This window comes from Lupinus angustifolius, chromosome LG06, assembly GCF_001865875.1.
Source record: "Lupinus angustifolius cultivar Tanjil chromosome LG06, LupAngTanjil_v1.0, whole genome shotgun sequence".
Classification (NCBI taxonomy): domain Eukaryota; kingdom Viridiplantae; phylum Streptophyta; class Magnoliopsida; order Fabales; family Fabaceae; genus Lupinus; species Lupinus angustifolius.
In genome coordinates this window covers 24,006,701-24,017,429 of record NC_032014.1, presented here as the reverse complement: position 1 = coordinate 24,017,429, position 10,729 = coordinate 24,006,701, and the positions used below count along the sequence as shown (strand labels likewise).

At 35.4% G+C, this 10,729-nt stretch overlaps 1 protein-coding gene across 4 annotated transcripts; it reads left to right on the top strand.

The window, feature by feature from the left end:
* On the top strand, positions 235-9,165 carry LOC109350294 (GBF-interacting protein 1-like). 4 transcript variants are annotated; one of them, XM_019591507.1, is made up of 10 exons: positions 235-492; positions 1,418-1,461; positions 1,995-2,097; positions 2,983-3,115; positions 3,497-4,110; positions 4,552-4,795; positions 5,261-5,399; positions 5,493-5,555; positions 7,632-8,069; positions 8,476-9,165. In XM_019591507.1, the coding sequence occupies exons 1-10, from the start codon at positions 312-314 to the stop codon at positions 8,764-8,766; spliced, it is 2,250 nt and encodes a 749-aa protein (XP_019447052.1). In that variant the 5' UTR covers positions 235-311; the 3' UTR covers positions 8,767-9,165. The 4 variants fall into 4 exon arrangements, with proteins under 4 accessions (XP_019447052.1, XP_019447051.1, XP_019447050.1 ...); XM_019591506.1 differs by having other exon boundaries at positions 1,995-2,076; positions 5,261-5,555; XM_019591505.1 differs by having other exon boundaries at positions 4,564-4,795; positions 5,261-5,555.

Sequence of the window (10,729 nt, the reverse complement as noted above, 5' to 3'; positions counted from 1 at the left end):
CTTTTTTATTTATTAATAGAATATATATATATATATATATAAATATAAGAAATCATAATAAAATTAAATTATATTTCCACCAAAAAATAAGTTATGTAATTTTTTTTATCTAGAACAATTACCTTTTATCTATTTAATTTTCCAAGGATTCAATGGAAAAAATAAAAAATCTTTGAAGAAACTTTTATATTGGGTGATTTTATCATTGTTATTATCATTATTTATTCTCACAAGTCTCTTGACTCCACTGTCGGTAGTGACACTCCTCCACCCTCTTCTTCTGTAAAATCAGTGATAGAACAAAAATCACTATGAGCAGCATCGATGTTGTGTCTTCTAGGGTTAGGGTTTCAATTCCAAACAATATTCGCAAAACCATTGAACATATTAGAGAAATCACTGGCAAACAACACACTGATGATGAAATCTACGCTGTCCTCAGAGAATGTTCCATGGATCCTAATGACACTGCTCAGAAGCTTCTCTATCTAGGTAAATTTTCATTATTCTTTTTCACTATGTTGTGAACCAACAACACCATCGTATTATGGCTTTTTGTTATTGGGTTTTGGATCAAATGGGCGTTTTTTCAGTTTGTTTTTTTATGTGTATTTGGGTCAATTTGAAATTGAAGATAATGGTTGAAAGGTGGAAACTTTGATGTAGTGAGGGTAGGTAGTGATATGAAGTTGAGTTATTAACTTATTTTTATGGATTCAATGCATGTTGGACTTCTAAGGTTTATGTGTTTTAGGTTTTCTATGCCAACTAGCGGTATTAGAGTCAGAGGTTCAGCTTGGTTGAATATTGTAGAGTTGGTAGTTGATGGATCCATGTAAGAGGTTCCTTGTATTGATAGTCTTCTTAGCAATATAAAGGCGATGCTGTATGTTCTGTTGTAGATGATCATAGACGGTGGTAGAAGTGCGAGTCTGTGTGTGGTCAAATTTGGAAGAGATCTCGCCCTTTTAGACCTTGTCAAATACTCAAAAGGCTTATGCTCAAGGGGGGACATGGTAAAATGTCGAGGACTCACACTTGAGGAGGAGTTTGTTAGGGTTCCAAGGGAGTGAAATAAATCCTACATCCAGTAGGAACAGAAAATACGAGGGTCATGTAAGTGGATGATCTTGCAAATCCAATTCCTGAATATTTGAGTCATGTTGTGGTGTCAAATCCACTTAGTGTGGTTTCTTGCTTAGCCCGTGGAAGAACATCATGACCCATGAAAGTTTCCAATGTTTTTAGGCCCCACCTGTAAACCAGCAATTTAATGGTTTATGTATTCTGTGCGCCAGATGTTCATTTGCCTTGTATCTTCAGAAAAAGATATTTTAAGGTGTCTATAAGATTCCATCATTTTTAATTATCTTAAATTTAAGGTTTATTTATGTATCTGATTTATTTTTGTTTGCAGATGCTTTTCATGAGGTAACAAGGAGACGGGACCGAAAGAAAGAGGTGAGTTTTTTTCATTTCGATTCTGTATCACTTCCATTTTCCCTTGATTTAAGTTTATATTTCAGCAGTTCACCCTCTGTCTTGGAGGTTAAGTTTAAGCTTGTTTAGTATTTATTGCATATCTTGTTTTAATGAGTAGATCAATAGAAGTGATAAAATATTTAAGTTGTTTGTCTCGTGCAAAGGTAACCTAGTATTGTATTCAAATGTGTGGGCTTATGAACAGCTGGACTGCTAGACTTTCATATTTAAAATAAACATGAGTTTCACTTATTTGGAATGTCTAACTATATTATAAAAAGTAGACTAGTGGATACCTGATTAATGCTTGTTAAAATGTATAATAATGCAATATTACTCACTGAGAGTAAACCACCCAGGCTTTATTTTGAAATTTCTATTGGTCATTTAATGTGTTTTTGAGCATATGTAAGTCTAGTTGTACATGAGTAAATTTGCATGTACTTTTTTGAACCTTTTCTCCATGACATTTATTATCATTAAGTGATTTTTGTCGTTATTGAACATTGCAGGGCTTGGGCAGTGAGGGTTTAGGGGATTCTAATTCTAGAATAAAGCGAGGACATGGGAGAAGGGGAAGGGTGCCTTCATCAGGATATGCTTCCAATTTTTCTGGTATGATTTTATTCTTTATAAATGTTTGACTAGGCTTTGTTTTTTGTTTTGCTCAGGTTCATTTATAGAAAACCATTTCCATAAATGTTCCTCTCCAAAATAAAATAAGGTGGCATCACTTTTATGTGCTCTTCTTAAAGTCGTTGTACTTGTGCAATTCTTTCATTCCTATATATTTAACCCAGATCACTTGTCTGAATCTTGAAATCTATTCTTTTATCCACTGCTGCAATATCTCTACCACAACATCAAGTCCATTTTGGATTCAGCAGGATTGGATATAGTTCACATTCTCCTCCTTTTAGCTTTTGATGCTATTGAAATCTTCTTTTGCATTGACCCATTAAAGCCATTAGTTTGATTGACTGCAGTAGGAATAGCAACGGGGCTGGTCGGGGCAGGTTTGTGCTTATCCAACCCCGAAATTCAAAATCCGCCCGAGTTAAGCGGGGTTGAAAATAATGATACCATCTACAAACCCGTCGACTTTCGGGTAACCCGAACCTGATGGGAACCCACCTGAAACATGTATTTATATATATATATACATGTTCTATAAATGTATGTCAAACTTATATATATATAGGTTTTATATATGTATTCATATGTAATATTGTAATTATGTATATATATATATATTATTCGGGGTGGGTTCGGGGTAGGGCATCAACTATACCAACCCCGAACCCTAAAGTTGAACTCAGATAAAATCGAAACACATCGGGTTTTCCCATTAAATTCGGGTTGGGTTCGGGCGGGTACCCACGGGTTAGGTTTTAATTGCCATCCCTAGACTACAGAGACCACCTTTCATGTTTCTACAAATTTCTTGTTACTGTATTAACTTGTTAGTTGTTTTGTTGTCTTGCATATATCTCCTTTTAGATGGTGGTGGTGGGAGGAACCTTGCATGTCGTAGGGAAAATGGAATCAATCACATTACAGAGAGAAGTCGTGAACGCTCTACTCAGCCAGTTTCACAGAAGATTAGAAAAAGTCCCACATCTCAACCCATAAGGTTTGTTCATTTTTTGTCTCCTATTTATTTGATTATATAGTGGAAGGCAACACCAAATACAAAAAGTGTGCTAATTGATAAAAAATGATGTTAATCAATTTTTTCTCATTATTTCTTGATATTAGCTTATCATAAGATATCGTTGACTACCAGATATTCAACTTACTGATAACCAGTTTGTTTGAAAATCGTCATCATTTAAGCTGACAATATCTCATAATTCTGTGGCCTTTTGATTGCTTAAATGAGTTACTTTTTGCTGTCTTTACATCATAGCCAATGGATCCTAGACTTAACAGTTGTATAATGGCTTCATTTAGTATTCTTTTACAGTTACAATTTACATGTATCATCTTTAAATTTGATTTTCTTCAATTATAGAGCTTCAGTTGCATGCAATGGTCCCGTCAGCCAATCCAATGGGAATTCTGGTCATGGTTTTTCTGATCAATCCATAGGTAGTGGCATAAGTGTCTCTAAAAGCAGTTCAACTGTTAATGACACTACCAATGCAGAAAATGTCCAGTCTCAAATTACTGGTGCCCCAGCCTCTTCCCTTATTCAAACCTCTGGCTCAGTTACCAGCATTGCCCAAGGAAAGCCACTTTCAAATTCTGATAAACTCCCGCATTCTGTTTCTTCTGCTTCTGTACCTGGTGTCTATTCCTCTTCTTCAGATCCTGTTCTGGCACAATCTATCTCCCAGAGTCCTGGCATCAGTAGTGCAATAAATAGAGAAGTTGGGAGTCAGTGGTTAAATGCTGGACCTAATCATGTTCAAGGAAACAAAATTGCTCTTCATGAAGTTGTTGATTTACCATCACCCAAGAACAGAAAATCTGATTCTATGAATTCAACAAGCAAAGGTAAGGCCCAAGATGAGTCGAATGAAGCTGAAAAGAATAAGTTATGTGAAACTTCAAAGCTATTGTCCTCTTTATCATGTAATGGTTCTTTGAGGCCATCCTCTAGTTCCGGCAGCCAGCCACCCCCAGGTAAAATTTTCATTCTGTGTTTGCTAAATCTTCTGTGTTACAGATTAGTGTATGTATCCTTTTTTTTGCTTTATTGGTTTGCAATCTTCCTAGAGTTTTCTGCTCAAAACTTTTTATTAAATGGATAGCATTATGGATTTCTTAGTATAAAAAGGGGGCAATGTAAATTTTCAGAAGAGAAAGTGAACAGAACCTTACAGAAGGTATCATATTCTTATGAGAAAATAAGTCAGAGAGATGACCCTAAATGTACAGAAGCAATAATAACCTTTACAAAGGTACTTTAAGGGAGAACCATATTGACTAAGTCTCTAATTTAAATAAAGCTCAGTCACACTCTTGACTACATCCATGACCTAATCTCCAAATATTAGTTGATGATTTTCTTCATTGTTTTATTTATTGCGAGAATTCTAAAGTAAAAGAACCTGTTTTTATCAGTTTCTGAAACAGTTAAGGCTGCAGAGGCTTCCGATGTTCACATACAATCTTCAGCTGAGTTTAAACAACATGTTACTTTTCCAAACCATTTCCATGTACCTGAGACTTTAAAAGCTGGTCTAACATTCGGAAGCTTTGATAATTTTGGTCCAAGAGAAAGATCTAGCAGTGGAACTGGTGGTGACAATAACACCATTGCTGCTCTTAAATCATCTCCAGGGAGTGATGAAACTGCTACTTCTAGGTTTGTGCCCATATCAAATTATAGAACTTCGTTTTTCTTTTGCGTTCACAGTGCTGTCTAAATGCTGTATGGTTCAATCAAGTTGGTTATGTCCTTTTTTATCAAACTTATTCATTATGGATATAACTGTAGTATCTCTAAATTTATTTTGTTGTTATGGCACCAAATGAAGTGTGTGAACAAAGAGGTTGTAGACTGTCTTTTATTCTGGTGGGGTTGAAACCCTTGATAACTTTGTCCCTTTAGGTAGGTTCTGGAAAGGTGGAAACATTTTCTTCTGAGAAAAAATATCAGCCTATCAGACCTCTTTTACTACCCTTTCACAATCATAGTAGGGCTTGGTTGTTGTGCGTTTCATGAATTGTTCTGGTTGAATTGATTGACATCTCTTTCTATGCCAAAGGTGTTTCTGTGTGGTGCACTTTTTTAATATTCATTTTGATGGTATCTCGTATTTGGATGTAGCAACGAAACGGCATCTTTGTCTTCCCAAGGAGATCATATCAAGTACCCACATTCTCCATCCAATTTGATCGAAAAAGCTCAAGCTTTAGGAAATTCTATAACTGTTGTTTCTGACTCAAATGATCAGCTAAAGCCAGAGGTACTGTTAGCTCCAGATGGCCTTCCGATTCATAATGTTCAAAATGCTCAAAACTATGGTTTGAATTTCATGCCCACCATTTTAAGGACTCAGGAAGTTCGTTTTGAGGGAGCTGAGTCCCAAGCACAAGAAACATCCCACCTTCCTAACTTTGTTGTAAGTCTCATTCATCTCTTATTTCTGAAGTTCTTCATCCAATTACTATTAATACTATGCAACCTAATATTTTAGTTCTTTCTTTTCATTGTACTTAGCTTTTTTTTATTTTCAGGTAAATCTTTGTTTTTATTTATACTAAAGATTCACTGCTCATGTGTAATTTCCTGAAATGTATAAATGCATGATTTCAGCAGTGAAGTGCATGTATTTTGAAAAGAAAGGGGTTGGTTTCAGTGATCTCATGTTTTATTATTAATTTATCATTGCCAAAAAAAGAAAAGTAAAAATCTGCCTAATGCCCTGACTATCAGTTTGTAGTTTCTAATTGTCTATTTATTTCTGTAAAATACTGTTTCATTAGTAAACTGGGCAATCTAGGATCATGCCTAGCTAGTAGCTACCTTACTGATTCCCCATATAGGTTGCATGAAAATCCTGTCTCGCTTGGCTGTCGTATTTCTTGGTTTATGGTGGGCATTTATGTTTCACTTCATATATTTACATTTAAATGTGCTTGTGTGCATTCTAATTCCGAGTGGAAATAGGCTTTGCTTTTATATTAAAATTTCATATTTAATATTAGTTATATTAAAATAGTATAATATAAATATTAATATGTTATAATTAAATAGGTCAATTTGTTAAGCTTACAGTCTGATCTGTTAAGCTAAATAGGTTTTTTAAAAAGCCTTAGTTTGACATGTTTATAAAAAAGCCTAACCTGACCTGTTATAGGCTAGATAGTAGGTTCTTGGCAGGCGGTGTGACCTATTTCCACCCCTAATTCTAATAAATGCAACACTTCCAAGATATTGACAATTATTTCGCTTCATATACTTATATTATGCATAAGACACAAGTTGATGTCCTAGTACAAGAGCAATATTGAACTAACCAGTAAACTTTAGAATCAAGTTTACATGTATCTGTATGTACTATGCAGCCTGATAAAATTCTTATGAGCCGATGAAATATAAGTTCATGGCTCAATAAATATTTAGTGAAATTAGTATCATTACTTTGATGCTTCAAGAGATATCAATCAATTATAAAAACATTCTTTGTATTATTACTTTGACTTTGAAAGAGATATGAAGCACTCATAAGAACAATCATTTCAAAGTAAGTTGTGAAGTTAAGTTTGATGGGGTTGGTTTATGAATTTTTTACAGCTCAAAAATAGATCTGTTTTGTTTTAAGTATAGGCGAATGCGTACTAATTATGTAAAATGTACATAAACTGGAGCATTCACATTATTGCCAAACATGCCTTATCCCCATGAAAAACATGTGGAGTTCGGTATGAGTTATGGAGGAACAATCTTACTGAATGTGGTTGTCTATTTTGGTGGAGATTCAGTCAAGGTCTATGCTTTTTTCCTGCATGTTTGTATGTTTGTGTACTTTTTTTGGTGGAGATTCAGTCAAGGTCTATGCTTTTTTCCTGCATGTCTGTGTGTTCATATAGATTCGACAAAGTTTTAAGTTGGCTGCCGGCTGCTTAACATAACCTTCACCTTTTATTCGGGCTTAGGACCGACCATCTAGTAGAGATGAGAATTTTGCGTTGGATGAGTAGACACACTAGATAAGATAGGATTAAAAATGAATGCATTCGGGAGAAAGATGGAGTAGCTCTTACTGTAGAAAAGATGGTAGAGTCGTGCATTAGGTGGTTTAGACATGTGCGGAGACCAGTAGAAGCCCCCGTAAGGAGAGTAGATCAAATAGAGGTTAGTCCAATTCCTAGAGAAAGACCAAGAAAAACCATAGGTGAAATGATTAAGACTTAGAGATCAATGCTTTGTCAATGATCATGATTTATGATAGACCATTATGACGTCGTTCCGTCCATGTAGCCAACCCTACCTACTGGTATAAAGGCTTCGTTATTGTTGTTGTTGTTGTATTGTCTAGGAATTGTAAAGCCCATTGTGGTTTTTTCCTTAGTATTTTACCATCATAAGAAGTTCACATGAAATTAAGTTCGCCAGTCCATTTTAGTTTTCATTCTTTTAAGAAATATATTGATTTCCTTTTATATATGTTTGTATTATCCATTTTGAATCGCAGATTGCAAGTTCTCAGGCTGTATCTAGCCCTATCCCAACTCCACCTCTGCAATCCTCTATTCCTGTATCTCCACATTCTATTCCAATTCTAAGGCCACCTTACCCTCCTAACTTCTTCCTATATGGCCAATACTATCCCCCGATTTATTTGTCACCGATGCACCAATTTTTGAGCCACAATGGCTTCCCTCCACAGCCATCTGTGGGCAACATGTATCTACCACCACCAGCTGCTGGAATCAAGTACCCTGCCCCTCAATTCAAGGCTGGAGCAAACGCTGGAGCTATGGCACACATTGGAATTCCTCCTGCGTCATTTATCATACCACCTGCTGGATATGCTCCTAGTCCAACAGTAAATATTGGAAGCTCCAATGGCAGTGAAGATCTTCCAGTGTCCCAGTCGAAGGAAAATCACATCCATACAAATGGGCAGCTGGTTGGTTCACTTCCTTATTGTTCTGTTTCTGTTTCACCCTTTACTATTTCATGATATAATAGATTATTATTCTATTATTATGGGTCTGTGTTCAACAAAATCCAGCTTATTTTATAATTTAGAGTAGACCCTTAATTCAATCCTCGAAATATCATAATGTCACCAAGTAGGTCCTTTGAAGATTTGAAACATTGTTACATTGGTCCATCTTAGCCATTCAATTTAACACTAATATTCTAAGTAGTTAGTAGCCGGAAAAACTTTTAACTTTTAAAGACCTGTCTAGTGACATCATAATCTTTGAAGGACTGAATTGAGGGTTTGCTCTTGCAATTGATCAGTAAATTCATCCAATTTCCAGGGTTTGTTGAAAGTTATTATACTTTTTATTGATTTTTTTTGGCAGAGTGAAGGCTCTGCTGTGTGTATACCTGCACCAGGCCAAGATATATCCAACTTGCATGTTAATCCTCTGTATAATCTCAGCCCCCAGGGTCATTTTCTCTTTCCCCCAATACAGAGTAATCATGGTGCATTTGCTGGTGCTATCTATCAACCAGGGCAAATGGTAGCTTCACCTTCAACCCTTTTGCAACAGTCTCAGGTAGTAGCCGGGCCTGTTGAAACGCTAGGCCCCCCTTCAGGTGCTTATCAGCAGCCTCAGTATGCACAGATCAATTCGAATTCTAATTCTTAGGCTTGAGAACATTTCTTGTTGGCATGCATAGCCTACAAATGCACATGGGATGTGCTTAAATCCAGGAAGTATGGAACACTGGCTAGATTTGAGTGTAAATAAGAATTGCGGCCGGAGAACAAGAAAAAGAAAGTTAGCACTCTTGGTGGAGATACTTCATCCTTAATTATTATAAGGGGCTTAGTTACATTTTTTTAAGGTATTGGTTTGTTTGTCCATTCTTTTACCCCTTAAAGAACATTTAGTTGTTGCTGTAAGAAACTTAGCATCCAAAGTGTTACTATAGGAAGCCAAGAGTTGAATAGAGTGGGTGAGATTTATCAGTTTTTCCTTTCTGATGTCTCACTTTGTTACATTTTGATAGCTTAAGAGATTGAATTATACAATTCTATTTTGGTACTGTGCTTCTCTGACAGACAATATCAAATTGCTGTTGAACCAATGGTGGCTAGGTCGATCTTCACACATATTCGGTTCTGGATTCCCTACCATGGTGGCGGGAATGGCATCTCGCCTTCCTTGTGTCTGGATCGACAGATCAATCAATCCAACAGCGCATATAGTGTGACACATGTCCTGCTATCTAAAGAAAAAAACAAGTTTTACACGGAAGGCGATTTGCTTCCTGTGTCGCCTTCGACTAGCTGCCACCGACCAATGACCAACGGCTGGATCTACCACCGTGGTATCCTACGTTGTGTCTATTGTCATGCCATCTGATATTATTTTGTTTTTTGTTTTTTATGACGAGATACATTCCAATTTTCAATCCAAAGTTCCAAACCACAGCAGGGAATCCAAATCCCACAACTTCTGAGAAAGAGTAAAGCATGTGCTGACCTTCTGGCTAGTCACTAATTCACAATCACTCCATTCTTTAATGTGATGCCCTCTTTTAATTCGTTAGAATTGATGGCTAAAAGGAGCCAATTTTGTTTGGTCTAGAACTGTTATAATAATCTGTTTTCTTTTGGGTGTGTTCTTCCCGTTGTTAAACACCACAAAATGAGTTTCTCTACACAAACACAATAATAGCATGCTTGGTAAACATTAAATTATCATATTTTAGATTATTTTAGGAGGAATAAGTTAGGAATAAGTTTTTTCCTAAATCTAAATGTGGTTTGGTAAGTAGCCTAAATTTAAGCAAAAAAATACTTTTAATAAAAAGAGTAAATGTTTTTTCATGAGACCTATTTGGGGCTTAAGATTAATTTTTGCAAGTTTATTTTCACTTTCAGTTCTTCCCGATATACATGTCCCAATTTAGCTCCTATAAATATTAATTTGTTCAATCAACTTTGTACTCATTTTTATAATTTACTATATAAAAACGATTCTTTTCTGCACAACTAAGATGAAGAAATATATTTTAAAACCATTTTTCAACAAAAACAGCCAAACAAGAATATATTCAACTTATAAACATATAATTATAAACGATCATAATCAACGTCTATTTTTTTCTAGTTATACCAAACACAATCTGTACTTTTCGTTTCACTATGTAACTTCAACTTGGTGGTCGTTTCACGATGTAACTTCAACTTGGAAGTCTTCAAGCCAATGTAATTATTGGTGGTCGTTTATTATGCAAAAAAGAGGGATAGAGATATTCTGCTTTTACGGGTGTCTTATTCTCTGTCCGAACTAATTAGATATTATCACATAAATAAAATAAAATATTTAAAAATAAAAAGTAATATTTTATATTACTTGTTAAAATCTGACTGATCCGAGATAGGGAATAAGACATTATTTGAGAAATGGAATAAGACACTATTTGAGAAAGGGAATAAACCCTTTTTCTTCCCATGTTGAGCCATTTTTTGTGTGTACACGGTCATACCTAGTTAGATCAGTGAAGACCCATCAGAATAAGGCCTAATCAATATAACTTTTTAGAAAAATATGTGTGAACTGATAGTTGATTCTTAAGTATGTACTTGGAAACTTAATCATT

Excerpts from the sequence above, each read along its gene's own strand:
- LOC109350294 (XM_019591504.1), top strand. The coding sequence starts at position 312 with ATGAGCAGCATCGATGTTGTGTCTTCTAGGGTTAGGGTTTCAATTCCA. Across the intron at positions 4,111-4,551 it reads CGGCAGCCAGCCACCCCCAG|TTTCTGAAACAGTTAAGGCT; the intron begins GTAAAATTTTCA and ends TGTTTTTATCAG. Across the intron at positions 5,556-7,631 it reads CCCACCTTCCTAACTTTGTT|ATTGCAAGTTCTCAGGCTGT; the intron begins GTAAGTCTCATT and ends TTTGAATCGCAG.